General features: G+C 40.3%; 1 protein-coding gene across 13 annotated transcripts in view; it reads left to right on the plus strand.

Annotated features, from left to right (window-relative positions):
* LOC122793337 (PDZ and LIM domain protein 5-like) overlaps positions 1–19,947 on the plus strand; it is a 2,364,325-nt gene that overhangs the window by 1,571,568 nt on the left and 772,810 nt on the right. For all 13 annotated transcript variants that reach the window (XM_044061256.1, XM_044061255.1, XM_044061265.1 and 10 more), the window contains one exon: positions 13,586–13,690. In XM_044061256.1, the coding sequence (XP_043917191.1) occupies positions 13,586–13,690 (105 nt within the window). The remainder of the gene's footprint in view (positions 1–13,585; positions 13,691–19,947) is intronic.

Raw genomic sequence — 19,947 nt, forward strand, 5'->3', positions numbered from 1 at the left:
GTCTGTTTGATAATCTGCTTTCTGAAGTGTTGTTACTTGGATATCTATCAGAGTTATTTACGGGTGTGGTTAATAAGGCACTCACATAATTTTTGCCTGTTGTACCTGTAGGCCTCTGGGTCACATTTGGACCATAATTAGAGTGTAAATTTAAATTCATATCCCTGGGCCAAGTGAAAACATTATTATTTTTAAAGTCTCGTAGGTCCCTGGTAATTTTCACTTTTTTCTGGTCTAACATCCGTTTCTCTAAAAACAGAACATCCTCTATTACTTTTCTTAGTCTTCCCATACATACTTCATTATCAACATATTTACATTCAAAGTCTTTAAACAAGTTATTAACAGTCAATCTCAGTCTCTCCTCCTCAGGCAGATGAAACTCGATCAAGAGTTTCATATAGCTAAAGCTCAACTCTAAGTTGAGTTGCTGCCAACGATATAAAAGGTCTGGTAATGAAGTACCAGATGTGGGCATCTTCAATACTCGTAGCCCACGTGGTATAATACGCTTGTTTAAGCAAACTTCGAAATAATGTCTCTGAACTTGTAATTTAATTAATTTAGTAAAGGCAGTCTCCAAATCTTGTAAGTCTTTAGAGATATCCATAGTACTCACATCAATTTGAATATCTGTCCTTCCATCAACGACTGGATTAAAATCCATTAATGAATTAGTACTCCCAGATACACATGTCTTAAACCTTTCCAGAACACTGGAAGTGTGTTCTAAAACGCGTGGTACGTAAGGTAGTTCAATATTTATACTACTTTCGTTCGCCATCCTCACCTCCTGCAGCGCTGACAAACCATTAAGGTAGTTCAATATTTATACTACTTTCGTTCGCCATCCTCACCTCCTGCAGCGCAGACAGTGCACATATTTTAGGCACCAGTAAGAATATAGGGCCTGATCAACAGGTTACAGGACCCAACAATTTAGAGACAGAGGCTGGGAGTCCAGCCCGGACACAAGGCAATGGTAGAGAGAATAACATTGATTTGGGGGAGAGTCTGACAGGCTGCATAACAGATGTACAGAGATCAGGTGCAGCAGTGGTCAGACCAAAATCAAATAGTGTAATTTTAAATCCAAACAGATTTCCTGCCCCCCTCCCCATAGCCCAAAATCATTTTTTGGACAAAAGAAGGTCGACCAGCAGGGGGAGACAGAAGAGGAAAGGCTCAGTAGACGAGCAGGAACAACCAGGCCCCACGATAAAGAAAATGTGGGGGAGACAAAATCATTAATTATGAATCTATCTGGAAGGGTCTTAAATGAATATGAAGAACAGGTCCTAAGTAAAGGACTGGGTTTCATTCCTACAAAGAGCAGTGATTTAGTGGACACTATCTTAGAAACAAAAATGTTTATTCGTAATTTACAACTTAGATTAGATTTTGGAAATTTTGATAACAGCCTAGAACAGAATAAGCATCGTCCAAACAGTGCCTACGTTCCTCAACTGCATCCAACTATAGAGGTGTTTGGAAATGTTGTGGAAGATGACATATATAGATCTTATCAGGAGAAAGTACCATCAAGACATGGACGTAATTTGAACTATAAACAAAGGCAAGCGTTACATTCTCTAAGAGATGATAGTTCTATTGTAATAAGACCAGCTGATAAAGGTGGCCCTGTCGTCATCATGGATTATACACACTATGCTGGCAAAATGTTCCAGATGCTTGAAGATAGTAATACATACACCAAGCTAACTAAGGGTAATTTAAATGAGATGGTTTTCAGTGTCTATAACACCTTAGATGACCTAGTAATGTCGCAGGATATAACACAACAACTTTATGAATACCTCAAGGTGAATGATCCCACCATTCCGATTATACAGGGACTTCCCAAAGTCCATAAGAACAGTACAGATCCACCGTTAAGACCCATTGTTGCAGGTCAGGGATGGGTCACTGAACCTTTATCCATTTATTTGGAAAGTGTACTAAGACCATTAGTCAGTGAAAATAAGATAATTTTGAAAGACAGTAAGCAATTTCTTTTAGACTTATACTCCCAAACTCGATCTTTGGGTGAACAGCAGCACTATTTCTTTGTGACACTTGATGTAGTCAGTTTGTTTACTGTGATTCCTAATGACACAGGCATAAGATTAATAACAGAATATTTGAAAACACATTCAGATTTTTCAGATAAGAAGGTTGATCTCATTGCATTGTTACTTGAGACTATATTGACTAATAATGCTTTTGCATTTCAAGAAGTTATTTATTTACAGAAGGATGGCGTAGCTATGGGCACATCTTGTGCAAACAGCTACGCCAACCTAGTCATGGCCAGATGGGAGGATGTTTACCTTTTTGATCACCCATCTTTCAAAGAGTACGCTGGTATGTATTGCCGGTTTGTGGACGACCTCTTTTTTATATGGTTGGGGGATGAGTCCTCCTTAATAAATTTTGTATCCTATTTGGATAACATGACGGACTTTCTAAAGTTCACCATGAACTTTTCAGATAGAAGTCTACCGTTCTTGGATGTGGAAGTAATTAGGATGACCAATGGTATGATTAATACAACAATTCACAGGAAAGGGTGCCAAAGGAATAACATATTACACAGACAAAGTATGCACCCTGGACATGTATTTCAAAATGTCCTTAAAGGACAATTCATGAGAGTATCTAGATTGAACTCACAACAAGAAAATTATGATGCAGGAATAGAGGACATGAAGGAGAGATTCCTAGAAAGGGGCTATAAGGAGAAAGAAATATCAGACACCATTAATATAGTGGAGACTCTAAGGACAAGTACTGCTAAACCCTATTTTATGCCACAGGAAGGAACAACAAATAGTTTAACATCTTCAGTAACTGAGGTCAGAGCCAATCTTACTTTCAGTAGGATGAACCTGGAAGCGAAAAGAGCCATGAATAGACATTGGGGAATTCTGAAATCAGATAGGGATGTTAGTGAGATAGTAGGCCCAGTACCGCGCATAACCTACAAAAACCTTCCCAATTTAAAGACCATTTTATGCAGACCAAGATGTCGTTCAAAAGGTAGGCCGACAGATGATAGGAACACTGTACCATGTGGTCACTGTAACCAATGTACCCATATTAACAAAGAAACTATTTTTGAACATCCCATTACAGGACGCATTTATAGTTTTAAAACTAATACGAACTGTGAAAGTAAGAATGTAATATACATGGCTACTTGCTCAGCCTGTAATGGTTATTACATAGGGAAAACCAATAGATCACTTAAGGAAAGAGTTAGGGAACACACGTACCACATCAGAGTGGGCACTGAAACTAATGCCTTGGCCAGACACAAAAGATTGGCAGGCACAAATCACAAGTTTAAGTTTTGTGTTATTCAATGTGTTTTTGAAGGCTTTAGAGGTGGTGATTTAATTAATAGAACGTTAGAACAAGAAACAAGATGGATTATAAGACTAAGGTCTGATAGACCACCTGGCCTTAATGATAAAGTACAACTAAAGCCATTTTTGAAAAGCAGAAGGTTACGTAGATGAAAAGACTTTCTACGAATTACATTTCATGCATTAAGGGGATTTGACAGCCTATCATTGACGACGTCAGGCTTGTGACGTAGATTAGTGACTTGAAAAGTTGAAGTACACCGTTGTTATCAGCATGCACACAATGAGTGTTCTACATCATTAATTCACGAAGAAGTACGTTTTCGTTTATAAGGTTTTATCTGTTATATAGAGGTGTATGTAAATTGTATTATCATCATACTTTTAGGTCGTCCATATGACATCCACATGTGTTAAGTCCCTAGGGATCAGTATCTACATATTTTGGATACAGCACTTAGATTTGATTGTAAATACTCAAATTTGATGTTATAATGCACTATGATTTGGTAATATATTTAGGTCCTGAGTCTTTCAAAGATGCTAGTGAGGACTTCTAGGACGCATATTAATGTAAAGGTACACATTATGCTTGCAGGTATCGATTAGCGCATAGTGTGCACTTTAATCTTTGTAAAGTCTTATTAAATTACCATCACCTTCAAGGAATTGATAACTAAGCTTTTACATATAGAAGATCAGTTGCTCTGCACTGTATTATAGGCGCCTCTGTTATTATTTGAGCTTTCATGACACGCATTTACTAATTTAATAATTTTACTTAGTAAACGCACCAGTAGATATGAACATATAATATTGTTCCAAATATAGGATGTACTCAATCAGATGTCTGTTCACAGGGAGTTAGTATCGCGCGATTATCATTTTTTAATAAACACACCAGTACGTACGAACACATAATATCGTTTTAAGTACTTTTTGTACTCAGCCAGATAAATACACACAGGGAGCGATTATCGCAATGTGAGCGCCATTATTTAAGTCATAATTCTTTATATATAGGTAAGTTGTAACACTATCATTATTATATATGAAAGTTTTGACATCCAGGTTTTCTACACACTGTTGAGCAAGTATGATGCTCGCATCACAGATGTTTTTATTTGTCTTTAATTGTGCTTTAAAACCTTATGACACGAATGTGTCCTGGGAACATCGAGATCTTAGTACACACTGTTGAGCAAGTGCGATACTTGCATCACAGATGTTTTTATTTGTTTTTAATTGTGCTTTAAAATCTTATGACACGAGCGTGTCCTGGGAACATCGAGATCTTAGTAAATGCATTAATGCATAGCGACACTATATAATGTTTAATACACCAAAGGTTGAGTTTGGGTTTATTGATGTTTCTATCTTTATGCATGAACAATATGGACTATAAAAAATATATATTGGCGTATGCTGTCATCTTGTTAAGAAAGGATTTTATACTTATGCTTATGTTAGTATAAATTAGATCCTGTCCTTTTAAGTCAGCATAACATGTGACTAGTAATGACGAACCGACCAATAGCAAGTTTTGGAAAGTTTTAAAAGTGTTTTTCATGGTTTTATTTTTGTAATAAGAGTCTGAAGAAGCCTTTGGCGAAAGCGCTTACTCGTTGGAATAAAGATCATATTTGTTTTTATGAGTGTACTCTAATTTGTTGAGCTTTATACTTTCGTTTCATTGCCTTTGGAGATTCACGCTTTTGTTTGGATTGTGCTTACATTTACTTATACCGTGAGCTCCCTGCCTCGACTGATAGCAGCCCTGCACTTGGATTTGTGTAAGATTTTACTTTGTTCATGCAGTAGGTTTCTCTCCTTCTTCCTGCAATTATGTTTCAAGGTTAATGCACCTGAGGAAAAAGGAGTTTTTTCCCAAATCAGCAAAATTCATATTGCAGTGCATTTTTGCACTCCGTGATATTTTTACTTCTATGATTTGCAGCTAAGCTACATTACCTTCTCGCCTATTTCGCACCTTTATCCAAGTTCCATCTCCCCTCATCAAGTTCTTATATATTGACTATATGGTTTTGTACCTGCCATGTGACTCTGCTGTTCGCAGTATTAATACAGAGGATTCTGATCACTCTTGAATTAAATTTGTTGGCATACATGTCTTGAACACATAATAAGCAGATTATGATTAAAGACTCTATCATAATTCTTTGTATTGCATGGAGCTTTATCTACTCCATGTACTGTTAGTTAAAGGAAAAAAAAAGAAACTTCTTTGTATTGCATGGAGCTTTATCTACTCCATGTACTGTTAGTTAAAGGAAGAAAAAAAAAACTAAGTGTTTTGCCGGCTTTCAAAGCTGTAATGCACTCAGCTTCTGCTGCCAAAAAGTGCAACACAGTCTGTATACGTTTAAACTCACCTTACTATGCCTCTCAAATGTCCAAACTTTCGCAGAATGTCCAGATTCTTGCCTCATCTGTTTGGTTTGTTCCTCATAAAATTTTGGGTTTTGGAATCACTGAGGATTGAAGTCACTAAATAATGGCATACATTTGAGTTTCAGGCTTCGTATCCTTCAGAAAATGCAGGTGAACATACATCTTTTTATTCTAGCAACTTTCTAAGTTTATAAGAGGTGGTACGGCGGTAGCATTGTTACCTCACAGGAAGAGGTTCTCCCGTTCGATTCTCGGCTGGGCTTGGGAGTGCCTTCTGTGTGGAGTCTGCATGTCCTCCCCGCGGTTGGGTAGCATTCGAAAGACATGCGTGCATAAATGGGTGTGCCTTCGCTGAAGGTTGAGCGTCGAGCTGGCACCTCGGCATTTCGTAAAAATCTACTGCCAATCATTAGCGGACCGGAGTTCTGCTGTGGCGACCCCTTACCGGGAAAAGCCGAAAGACAAACAACAACAACAACCTTATTGGTATGTACAGCAGGCAGAAACAAATCCCTGTCTTTTGCTTGTTAGTGCTGGCTGAATTGTCTGCCTAGTGTGAGACCTGACATTCACAATTTAAGCATGGGGTGCTTAATGTTAAGATCGGGTCTTGAGCTATAGTAGTGCTTAACTGATTTTTTTTTTTCTGAGTGTCAGTGAGTAATTACAGTGCTCCATGCACTACAACATTGTTCAGAGCTGATTTCACTTAATAGTAATGTGACTGCCTTTAAATTCCATTAAAATTCAGCCTTTTGCCACATTGAATGAATGCATGTAGCTTAGATGTATGCGTATGTCTTGAGTTCTAAATGGTTGTACGTTATCAGGAATTGCAGTTAGAGAATAGAGTGTAAAAAGCCCTGGGTTGGAATTCAAAGAAGAGCAACAGACACACCTTATTAGTAATTATATTATGGATTCATAGGTGTTTACTAGGCAAACGACCACAAGGACCTTTGTAAACCTAGCCATGCATCCCAAATCTCTGACAAGTTCTGGTACATTTGATAGGTGCAAGTAGGGGCTTGTGAGATGAAACATTTACAAACAGGGGCCTGGGAAATGAACCATTTACAGGTTGCCTGTGTCCATTAGAGACATGCGTGCCAAGCCAGGGGTGAATTTCCTGTTCCTAAGTCCAGTTGTCCAAGTTACACTTGAATTGGGTTAGGGAGGAACTCTGTTTCACATGGATGGGGAGCCTATTCCAGAGACCAGGTAGTCTCTGGGATACATACCTGTCTCTCCACCAGGTCTTATTGATGTCACAGGCAAGGTTTAAGTCTTAAGAATGGATAATTCTGGTGCTGTTTGTTTTGTGGATATGCAGGAGGTCCATCTGAGTGGGGTCTGACAATGCCCTGTATGTCTGCCATAGATCTCCCCTCAACAGCCTGTAGGAGACAGAATACAGGGAAAGGACCTTGAGGCGGTCTGCATAGGACATTTTACTTGCGCCCTGTATTCTTTTAGTGAGGAACCTCTGGGGACGTTCCATTTGTGTGATATGCCTGGTTAGGTACATAACAAAAGGAACATTGTACTCAATGAAAGGGCTGATAAATGACGAATGCAGTGGAACAATGACTTCCTTGGACCTAGATGCCATACCCTTATTTTTAAGTTGCACAACATAGAATGATTTCCTCACTACTGTAGGCACATGATTGGCAAAGGCTAGATTACTGTCTGTGTGTAGCCCTAAGTCTGTGACGACTGGGTCAGTTCTAAGGGGTGTGTTGTCAGTATGATAGTTAACAAGGATGGATGACTTCCTGAAGGATTCTGTTATGCATTTCTTGACATTTATTTTAGTCCATGGCTCTGACACCAGTTGTTTGTCTGTGTCAGCCCTTCCTGGACAACATTTGTGTTGGAGTGGGATTAAGTGACAGCTCCTAATTTGTAATCATCTGCAAATTTAGTCAGCCAGAGTCCATTGACGTTGGTCTTGACTTCAGAGAAGTAAATGCCAAAAAGGAGCAGTCCAAGGACCGATCCCTGAGTGACACTACTTGTGACTGGCCTCTCTCCCCAATTCTAGCTTCATGGGTCCTGTCTGCGAGCCAGTTGGCTATCCACCTGGTGACAGATGGGTTTATACCTAACCTCTGGAGTTTATCAGCAATGCCCGAGTGGTGTATTGTGTCAGATGCCTTGGCCAGGTGAAGGTCGGGAGTGTGAACCATTTTGCTTTCACCCATTGTTTTTTTGACCTTCTCAAAGAAGTCCACCAGGTTGAGTAAGCATGACCAGCCTTTAATGAAACCAAACTGGGTGGGGTCCAGTGTTTGGAGGCTTACTGTATCAGTATTGTTAATTTCCATAATTCTTTCCATGGCTTTGCATGTAGCACTAGTGAGACTTATGGATCTGTAGTTTCCAGGGTTTGAGCAGAGGGATGACTGTTGGCTGTTCTGCATTCATGAGGCAATGAAGCCTGTTTGAAGTCTACAGTTAAGTAGCAATTCCAGAGGGCCTGACAGGTCATGTTTCATGCTATTTAGAAGGCATCTTGGGATATTGTATGGGCACATTGATGCAGTGTTCCTGGCCTTAGAGAGAGCATTAAAGACCTGTTCCCTAGAAGCAAGGGGAGTTATATTTGATGATATTTGCTGAGGGAATGTTAAGGGGGAGAGTGGGTTAAAGCTGGAGCTGAATTTGTTGGCCAGTAGGTTTTCTATATCTTCTGACTCAGTATAGGTGTCTCTATTTTCAATATGCTTTCCACACAATTGGGTATTGCCATTGAGGTTGCTGACATAGCTGTAAAGAATGCCTTGTGGTTGTCTTTTGTCTGTGAGGCCAAATTTACCTCAAATTTGGCTTTGATAGACTTTATTTGTCCTCTGAGTTGTTTGTTTAGTTTGAGAGTGCTTTTATCCTGCTGGGTGCTGCACCTCCTAATTTTTGCCATGATTTCCTTCCTTCTGTTATACAGCCTATTGATTTTGTGATGCCACCATGGTGGCTTGTTTTTTGAGTTAGTTCTCTACTTCTTCCTGGTGGGTACAGCTGCCTCTATGCAGCTATTAACATGCTTGTACAGGATTTCTGTGAACAGTTCTGCATAGGCAGCTGTGTTCTTAGGGTTTACGGGGGTTTGAAATTTTGCCAGGTTATCACTTAATAGCAGGAAGTTGGCCTTATAGAAGTTCCTGAATATTCCAGGGTTAGCTGGGGGTCTAGGTTTTACTTTTACTTCAAAGGAGACCATTTTGTGGTCTGACCTTAGCAGGCAAGACATTACACTAGTGGGTGTACAGCACTTTCCCATATTATTGAAGACCAGATCAATTGTGGTTGCACTCCTGGTTGGCGTATTGGCAATCTGGTCCAGGGAGTTTGTGCTTACAAAATCCAGTATGTTTGGTGTCGTATAGGATTCCCAGTTAATAATGGGTTAATTAAAGTTGCCCATGAATATGGTATTGGGTTTGATGGTAAGTGTTTACAGTAAGTTTAAATACATGGTATGGGTTTCCTGGGTCATAGAGGGGGACCTACAGCTTTCAAAGAAATGGTATTGTATTTTGTCAGTGGTGATTTAAGCATGGAGCAGCTCAACTGCATTTTGCTGTTTGACCAACTTTGAAGTATATCTATTTTTTGATGTAAATCGAGACAGCTCCACCTTTAGTCCATGTCTGTATAGTAGCTGGCTAAATGTGTGGAAGGCATTTTAACCTTGCACTGTCAGTGTGCTCTGCGCGGCTTTAAACCATGTCTCAGTGACTGCACAGACGTCATCATTCGCAAAGGTGAAGAGATCTTCTACAGAGTGGAGTTTTTAGTTTAGACTCCTAGCATTGAGCAGTAATACCTTTAGATTTTCTTAGTTTTGATTTGCTATGTCGGAAGTACTGTCAGTTTGGCCTGGCCTAAAATAAGGCACTACTGGGGAAGACAGTGTTTTAGCTAGTATTCAAAAGCCTACAGGGGAGACGTTCAGACCATCCCTGGCAAAGCAGTGTGGTCTGTTAACCATCTCCTTCCATGCTGACAAATATTGAACTCCCTTAGAATGACACCAGAAACTAAGCCAGTTATTAAAGTCAGTCATCTTTTGTTCATGTTGTGGTGTCATCCTACAAGAATGTAAAATGCAGCTTGGTGCTAGGCTCATACAGCCTTGCTCCACACATTCAAGAGTTCCACGTCTCTCTCGTCATATAGTCTGGGGAAGTATGTCTCAGGTTATTTGCACCCAAATGGAGTGGTACTTGTCATCCAATGACCTCAGTGCACGCGTAATGTGGTTGGTCCTAGCCCCTAATAAGCAACTGACCGTGACTTTCTCCTTACTCAGCTTGGTGAGAGGGACATCACTGTCTCTCGCAATGGAGTTTCCAGTGACCAGAATGTTGGATTGTGTGTTGGCTAGCCTTGTGGGCTTTGAAGTAGAGGCTGCATGAGATGTAGCTGTATGTGTGTTGATATGGTTGCTGTTTTGAAACATTCGGGGCTGCTGAGGATATTTGTTATGTGTACTTCATCTAGGATGTCTATGGGATTTAGGAAGTTTACATTTAAAAGCCTTAGCATGTGTCAGTCTATATATTTGATTTGAGTTGTGTGTGATGGGTGCAGCGTGTGTACTACTGACAGCCTTATTAATATTAGTACTACTTTTATGTGAGAGTGTTGTCTCCTGTGACATTGTGATATTTAGCTAGTTGCTACTGTACTTTTAATCAGTCAGACATTTTACTAAATGTTGACATATCTGTAAGTGTAATGGCTGATTTATTTCCTCTACAGTAGTTCAAAGCATTGCGCATTTTCCAAGAAAGATGCTTAATTATGTTGCTGTGTAGTTGATTGGTTGTAAACAATGCTGCTAATCACATTTGCAAACTCATCACTGGTAACACTGCTCCAAAGCTGAAACTGAATTCAAAGACAGACTTCCTTTTCATTGTAATAGTAGCTTCTCACACTCCAGGCAGATGTAAGATGATTTTGTAATCGTCAGGTGACTACAAAAGCACCCCTTTCTGCCCTCAGGATCAGAATGGTTTATTCTCTACATAAGGTGCTGTAACTTGCTACTGGTGACTCCTTTTCTTATCTTTGTAATTGCAAGTCCTTCTCCATGCACTTATTAGACCTTATCCTAGTTAAGTTTTCCATCTTTTTCTTTATTTCAGTCAAAGCCATGGTGTGGGTTGTAAAGCATTTTCGGTAAAATGATGCATTGCCCTCACTGTACATTTTCAAATATGTTATAACTTTAATTGCACTCCATTGAGAACCCATCTAGCAAGGGCATTCCATTCACAATTTATACGTGCAGCTTGTGATGTCATAGTCATACTTTTAAGCTACTACTATAGTTGTCAGAGCCATATCTATTTCTGCCTTTGGCATGAATAACCAATTGTTTCTTGTTTGACTCCACAGGCTGTGGCATTCAGTAACAGCATTTTCTAATGCATCAAGTTTTCCTGTTTTATTATGTCACCCATCATCATCTTCCTCTGTCATTCACCCTTCTTTATGATAGGACCATTCCTGTCTAGCTTCTTTCTTGGCCTGGTGACTGAAAGGAATCCTTTAGTTGGTTACATTAGGTGACTATTACTGGTATATGGCTATATTACATGACTATTATGGTATGTACCATAGGTGAAGAGTGGTATGCTTGATTTCTGAAACATTCACAAAAGAAAGAGTTGGATTTTTATTGATAAGTGAAATGTTATGCACTTTAGTTAAGTGACAGAGGTGGGGGGGGGTGTAAGCTGGAAGTATTGTCTCTGGGGAGCACAGTTCATGTAAGTGACTTTCATGTGATTGTTGCATTGTTAACTGTTTTGAAAGATCACTAACAGAAGTTGATAAAAAGCTGAATGCATTGCTTAGAGAGTTTGATTTATGAATTGCTGAGTTATTTTTGTCATTAAGCAGGTATTGAAGCTATTCTGCATTTCTGGGGTAGATATAACCTGCTCCGGGAAAGAAAGGATGGTGGGTCTCTCAAACCTGAACTCTGAACTTGATAAACGTATTTCATTTCACCAGTCAATTTAACGTTTACATTTTCCTTCACCGTTATGTTTTTCCCTTTCATGTCCAGTTTATTGCTTTCTTTCAGCTAAATTTGTCTTGTTTCTTATTTTCAAGTATTTTGTTCAGAGCTTCTTGATAGGCCATTCTGTATTGACTTATTTTCATGTCTTCCTTGGTATATTAACCCTTGTGACAGTAAGTAATTACCAAGACATTGTTGTTCATCCTGCCCATTTCTAGATTTTTTTCACTCTTCTTGGTAAAGGCATCCATTTCCAGATGCATGCTTCTGTGAGGTCTTCCTCAACATTTTCTGTCTTTGATGCACATGTGATGCTTTAAAATTCCATTCTTCTTTTGATTATCCTGGGAATCCCTTTTGTCAGCTTACCCTATGTCTTTTATGTTTGTCTTTTAACATCTTACACGTTAGAGTTCGGTTCCTCAGGACTCCTGCCCTTCCACTTCATTCAGTCATGTTGCCTCTCTGCTGCCCTTTTGGTCATTGTTGTCTTCTGCTGTTACATATATGTTGCCCTGATATTGCACTACATCCTTACTTCCCTATCCATACTTCTAAATCGTCTCCATTGTGTCCTTATCTTATGGTTTTCTTCCGTTTCCCATTTCCATTGCTCTTTGTTTCTTTCCGCCATTTCCTTCAGTGGTGTTTTTGTCCATTTGGTAATGCTTGAGCACACTGTTTCACCACTGCTTACCCTGCTTTTCTGCGCTTGTTCCAAACCTTTATCCCTCCATACACCAATGTCCTTCCCTTTTCCATCAAGTAATTTCCCTTACCCTTATCATTCAAGTAAGAAAAATGTTTTCTGAGTTAGCAGTTTTGAAGGCATACCAGCTGACCTTTTTAAAGTTTTATCCTCATAAGTTCATAGGCAAGTACTAGACTAAACTGCCCTTGGAAGGTATTTTAAGTCTAGCTAATTAGTGAGACTCAAACCCTGTACCTTGTGTTTGTGAGATAAACACCTTAACCGTTATGCCAACTCAGATGCGTCTTCTTTCTTGGCCTGTCTGCTGCTAAGGCTAGATACTTCATGGATCTGACATCATGCTGATTCCTTTATCCTGTCTTTACTGTCTGCCCATTTTTATCTATTCTTTATTTGTATTCTCTCCTTCCTGTAACCTTTACAACTCTTATTTATTTTCCTTCTAGTACCTGCATCATGTCATGAATCTAACCACCACTGCCATCACTCTTGACTTAATGGGTTAACTGATGCAGAGTTTCAAATGACTAAAACACTGAAATGTCTCAGCAGCAAAAAAAACTGATGATTCACACTTTGGCATCCAGTATCCATTCCTGCCGCTATCTCAACAGACCAGTTTAGCTGCATCCTATACCATGCTCCTTTCTGTATCATGCCATAACAACTCGGGTCCCTTCCCAGTTGCTGATGTACGGCCCGTATCCCTCGTTTGCAGAGAAGTGTAATTTTCTTTCTAATCCTTCCTATTAAGCTTTGTGTGGCATGTGCTGTTGCTCTGTCACTCAGAGCTGCTGTTTGTTTGTTGCTGCATTAGTACACTTCAAATTTATCTGTGTCAAAAGATTTAACATGTAAAATATAAAAGGGTTGCAATGTCCACAATATTCAGGACATTTTTTTTGTGAAAACCTTTAATACAGTTGTACAGCATCTGTGATAATTCTGAGATTTTAATATGTCACTGTGATAATTATTAAAGTATCTATATGTAAATGTCATAATTTTCTTATCTTGTTCCATCTGAATTGTGATTCTCTGTGGTTTATCAAGGCCCGGGTCAGCTCTGCCAACCTCTTCAGCAGCTGACCCTAAACCAGAATGTATTCCCTGTACAATGTCTGCTGGAGCACTTCTCTTCTCTCCAAAACAAGAGAGGTAAATAGTCTGGCATGTATTGTATTTTTATTTGTTTTATTTAGTATGTCACCACACAGGGTATTATATGGGTTATATGCTATAAGCTGTAGAACTTGCTTGCATGTTTTCCGTAGAAGCACATTCTAGTATACCAGTATGGGCTAGTGAATGGAGCTTTGTATTGACAATGTAAAGGCCGTCGTCTAGTTTCTTCACTATGTCACCATGATACATTTCACCTTTGTATTGCTTCAAATTTCATAACCATTGCAGCACAGGTAGGTTGGTGCTAGAAATGAAAGGGAACTTTTTGAGCTTTTACAACATGTCATATTTAAATTGACAGCAGAAAGTAAGAGTTATTAATAGCAAAAAGGCTAATATTTTAGTAAACCTTCAGCACCTGTTTTGAAAAGCATTGCGCTGTGAGTATGCAAGTTCACGTTTAAACTGTTTACGAAACGTAAAAGTGTTTTTCTTTTATGGAATATATTTGGAAATATGTGTAGTCTGATGTTAAGAAATCATAGAAGCTTGCAACAGTTAAGCCTTGCCTTGTATTAACTTCCATCTGCGCATTTTCTTTTTCCCTGGAACACAGAGACCCCATCTGTTTTTTGATGTTTAGAGAATGATATTGGGATACTTGTATGCAAAATATTCTTAGTTTGTGTTCAAAAGCTTCAAAACCAAAGGAACAGCTGCATTTACAGTGTCAGTGTTTATGAACAAGTGCAATTTTATATTATGAAATTTAAAAATAATAGTTATTTTTAATTGGAAATACAGCAGTGCTATATCTTTTTAGATAGCCCTTACGTACTGCTTTAAGGTGGACAGATAGATGCATTTATATTTTCATCTGAAAGCATTGTAAATGTTCCAAATTGTCAGTTTCTAATGGCCACTCTGATCTTAATTTGATCCTTTGTTCAAATGCTAGTTTCTCTGCATTACTTCCAGTTTTTCAAAACAAAGCACCTGGGCACTGTAGTCTGCCATGGTATATTACCTGAGCTATCTGTTCTAAAGGCTAGACAACGGAAGCATCTCAGATGTGTGCATCTTATTTTGTAGCTGTAAAATCTATATTTTTTGCTATAATGACAGAAGGTATTGCTTTTTGGTGAGAAGTTGTATTTTTGTTCTAATTACATTATGATTCTGATAGTAACTGAGTTTGTCATCCAGAACAGGTGTCACCTAAATGTCTAATGAACAGCTTGATGGCCATGCAGTGTCTATCTTGTATATGCTTCTTCATTTTGGGTTTTTCCCTTAATTTTTTATTGGCAAAGAAGCAGTTTTCAATCAGCTACCCCCTACCCCCATTCTCACTCCTCATGCTAGTCACCATTTCTCCCCTTCCTTTACTTAGTTTTACATTGAGAAAATGTATGTATGTGCTCAGTCCACTTTTTGTGGATATGTGGTTTGTTGCTACTGAACTTCATATTGTTTTTAATAGTAAGATTTTTTATGGAAATACCATTAATGTTTACCTACAGAACTTTATGTAGCAGTTTTGTTGCCATTGGTTTAAAGTGAGCAGCCATTTGATTTCAGACTTTTTGCCAGTTTTAAAGCACACTGCACAAAAAGACTTCAGAAATGTAAATGCAGGATCAAGACCCTCTCCCTCCACCTGCAAGATGGGTATCCCGAATATTTAAAATGTCTTGGGGGTGGCTCATTTTCCAAACCAGTGCAGAGTCTGTCCTTCCTTCATGCCTTCTAAACTGAGAGACAGATGGAATGGCCTGTACTTGGAGAAGCTGAAGGCCCCCCACCACACTTTTCCTTCTTCTCAGAGCTCCAAGAGATTTTTGCCAGCCTAAACATATCAGCCTGCCCCCAAAGGTGCACTAACTAGGTGTTTCCACCCCTCTTGCAAGACTTAGTAGATGTAAAGAATATTTACCTCATAGGCCTCATCTCCAGTGACATTGCATCAGTTGCCTCATAGTTAGAATTTCAAACTCCTGGCCCCTACTCTGTTCCTTCAGGGCCAGGTGTTCAATTTTATTTAGGCTGAATTACTTAAAAACATGGCAGGTGTTTCTTCCAGTGTAGCATGAGATCACAGGTTTCCTCCCCTACTAATTCAGGGTGAGTCACACTCCGTCTCTCCTACATTTGGTGCTCATGCCTCTTTTCTTCTCTCACTGGGTCCTGTTCAGATTCTAGTCCCAATCTGACAGCCATGTCAATGTTGATGGACCTGCCTAGGTCTTCTTTCAGGGCCACAGCCTTCGGCCTCAACTACCATGTCATCAGCAGTGCCATTGGTGATGAGATTATTAACCTCAAGCTGTGCAGTGTCAGGGGACTCGCCTTGGTGTTGGGTACAAGCCATAGGAGTCGAAGTCGGTCATGACTTTTGGGCCTGACTGTTCCATCCCTGGACTCACCCTTTAGAAGTTTGATCCTTAGCATTGACTTTAATGCTAGTTGCAACTTCCACTGTTGAGGTAGAGGCCAGCTGGTTCTTCAACCTTTCAGTGCTGTGTCTAGGAAGTCAGGAGGGGACTTGCAGTTGATTCTGGATGGAATGATGATGCAGGCTACCCTGCACAGGCACTTTCTGTCATGGTTCTTGACCAGAGCAACCTCTTTAGGATCATATGGTCCTGCATTGTAAGCCACCCACCTGCCCCATGCCTGTAGCTCAGATACCACTGACTGGGGACCTACTCTATTTAGTTATTGCCTATACAGATGTACAACTTCTTTTTCAGTTTCAGAGTTGTCCACACCAGGAGCACTGATGAAAGCTAAGTGCAAGAGGCTAAGGATGAAGACACATCCCCCATATGATGATCCCAAGTTTCGGGAGGCCTAGAAATGAGTCGGGCTAAGGTTGAGGGCCCCTGTCCACCCCTCTGAATCTGAGCCCCTACAAGAAGAGGGAGCTTTCCATTCACCCAAATCATTTGCTTGGGTGGTTCTCCCACCTGATAAAATGGTTTAGCTGGTGCTATAGTCAGCATGGATGAATCATAATGTGCTGAGTCCCATTGCAGAGCAGTAGGAGGGGATACTTCAGCCTTTCAGTGACTAGAATGTACTTGCTTGAACTTCAGAGGTTGAATCCAGAGTGGTTGTCCTCCATGAAGACAGTAAACTACATGGCATACGTGCTGAATTTCCAAAGAGACTTGCCACAAGAAGCATCCAAGACACTGAAAGGGTTCTCAAATGGGGAGCTAAAAAAGAAACATGCATCCCATGTGCAAGCAAGCCTTGACTTGCATCTCCTGACGATGCGCCTTCTGTACAAGATGCGAAATGTTTCAGCGAGGGAGACGTGCACTGGCATGGCAGACAGATTCTATACCTGGCTGCACATAACTGATCTTGCAGAGGATGCCAAGACTAGTTTCATCAGCACCGTTTATGATAGAACCCTGCTTTTGTATAGGCCAAACTAGAGAATCAGAGTAATCAGGCAAGTCCCCACAGCTATTGTGATTGATTTTAAAGATCCATAAAGCACCTTTTTTTAGAATGCAGTGGAGTCCACATTGTATGTGTTCCAGATGTGGGTAACAGCAACAGAACAGTAAAGGATCTGGAAGAGTTTACAGAGGCTTCAGTAACTTTTAGAATGTGCACTTCTGAGTTTTTGGCCAATCTTAGAAAAACAGGCAGGGATACTGCAATCCACCAGGAAGCCAGAAGGAGCCCAGAATCCATTCCTGTTACACTTGTCAAATTGTTCCACTCTATTGGCAGTTGGGGTAACCTGTCCTCCACTTGTGAGCATGGATAGTCATTACACTGGACAAAGTGGGGTGAGAGCAGTTATTGTTCAGATGTTTTTCAGTCCACTTCCTCTCCCCACCTGGAGTATAGTCCCTTTTCCTTCCAGATGCCCCACCCTGTCAGAAGGCTGTAGCAGAAAAGGAAGCTTTAATCCTGTTGCAAAATACAGCAATCCAGGATGTCACACCAGCCAAGTTTTAGGCTCTTATTCCAGTGTCTTATTGGAACACAAAGAAAATGAAAGCTTTCTGGCCATTCTCAGTTTGAATGACCTAAATCAGTTTCCTGCAAAGAGCCTTTATGTCTGTTTACGGCCCAGTCCATCCTTTCATGGCAATTGTGGCAGCACATCACAGACAGCAGAGACCATGGTATTTCCATAAGTGGATGTGACTGTGTCCTTGTGAGGCTGTGAGCCCACACAATGGACAGTTTAAGGATCTACCTGGTTCTCCAAACACTGTTGCAGTTTTTATGAATAATGCTGAACAGCGTGAATTCCCAGACGGGACTCTTGCAGTTCATCACATTCGTCAGGTTCAGGATAGACACACTGTCTTGCTGAGCATTTCTTTCACAAGACAGATTTCAGTCTGTCCAGTCAGTAATCTCATTGATTCTGGAAAAAAAAAAATGAAACCAGTGCAGTGTTTTAAGGTACTGGGACTTCTGACAGACTCCACTTCTTGGTTCGTAATGCACACTTTCACATGACAGTATTGCAGTGGAAACACAAGGTAAGATGGAATCAATGGCTTCATTCTTGGACTTTCCCATTGTGATATTCAGATGGTGCAGGTTTCATCTGGAGTGTCTAATTCACAAGTCCAACCTGCCTTTGGGAAGGCTCTTCTAAAATCCTACCACAGCCGTGTTGGTCATGCTTTTGCTTTTAGGTGGGTTGCATGGAAAAGAACAGACCATCCAAGGGATACAGACTCAGAGGCCTTGTTATATATCATTGTTTTGAAAATGAGGATGTATTTTTGACCTTACAGGCATTTCAAGACTTCTACCTCAGGTGTTGTTGCCATGCAATCTGACTCCTCTCCCTTTTGTTAAATGGCCGTGAAAGATTGGGAGTGGCCATTACAATCAGTCAATTTCTACTTGCACAATCATATCTTGGGAGAAGACATCTCTTTACTGGACACGATGAGCAGTTGCCTGTTGATGCCGTGTGAGTGGTCTCTCATTCACTGAGTAGTCGAGACTGTGTTGCAACATTAGGGGATTCCTTGTTGTGTCCTTTTTGCATCCTCAGCAAATTGCAAGTGCAACAACTTGTTTTCCTTTGCTCCTTCCTCACGAAGATGTCCCAGATGTGCAAACTCCAGAAGGGGTCTATATCATAATGTTGAATGCTGACAAGTTTGAAGCACTAAACTTCGAACTTGAAAGTTCGAAGTGTAAAAATGTTGAAACGTATAACGGAGATCGCCATAGAGTCCAAGAAGGGAAGCTTTCCCTTTACTGCACTATAGTGCAGTCTCGGAGTTGGTCTATTTAAGTAGCAGGGGTGTGGAGGAAGCAGGGGGGCTTGCCCCCCTGCATAGAGCATTTTTTTTTTTTTTGGAATCTGAACCCTCTGTTATGCATACTCTAAACCTGTCCAGTGCGCTGAACTACAGTGTTGCACCAAGTGCCAAGGCTGTGTCCTTGCAGAGATGCATGCACAAATACCACTATCACCTTCAGCACATCCACTGACCATGACCCTTCTCAACATTAACCCTCCTGTAACAGCTCTCTTTTGCTACATGCCAGCATCATACTTGCACAGTTCCCCGTGACAAACGCATATGCCTGTACTCCCTTGTATACCAGTGCTAATGCTAACTCTGCCCTGCTCCCTGTTCTTTGTGCATTGTTACTTGAATTACTTATATGTAATGCACAGCATGGCCAGCTTATGCATGGGTAAGCTCAGTCTGGTATTATTGCATTCATCACTTTTACTGTAGTGTATCTCCTTAACCCATGTATAGTAATAAAGCTATGTGGAATCTGTTGCCTCTTTGCTAGTGCCACGGCATAGTGTGCCCATTTCCGTCTGGCATTGTTATCCACTGCTGACATCTCCCTGCTCTGACTCCTCTTTTGCCTCTGCTTCCCATGCCTGTTGTATTGGGAACTGATGGCCCAGCAAGAGGTCATCCTTCTGTAACTGCTTCATAACTATAATATTGTGTAAAGCAGTGCACACAGTCAGTATGTTGGAACATGTGGTATACTGCAAGGCATGAATCCTGACCGTAAAAGCATGCCTTCAGCAGCCCAAACACATACTCTCTAATGTTTTTGGTTTGTGATAGTGCATGGTTGAACCCCTGGTCAATTTGATTGTGTGATTTTCTGAAGGTTATCATGAGCTAGGGTTCCAGGGCATATCTGGCACCAACAAGATGTCTCTGAGGGAAATAATCCCTTACAAACTTTTGGTGCAGGTCACATATGTGCCATATGTGTGAGTCATAAAAGCTGCCAAGTTAGCCTGGACACACATTGTA

This window comes from Protopterus annectens, chromosome 2.part0 (genome assembly GCF_019279795.1).
Source record: "Protopterus annectens isolate FY-2018-M chromosome 2.part0, PAN1.0, whole genome shotgun sequence".
Taxonomy (NCBI): Eukaryota; Metazoa; Chordata; order Ceratodontiformes; family Protopteridae; genus Protopterus; species Protopterus annectens.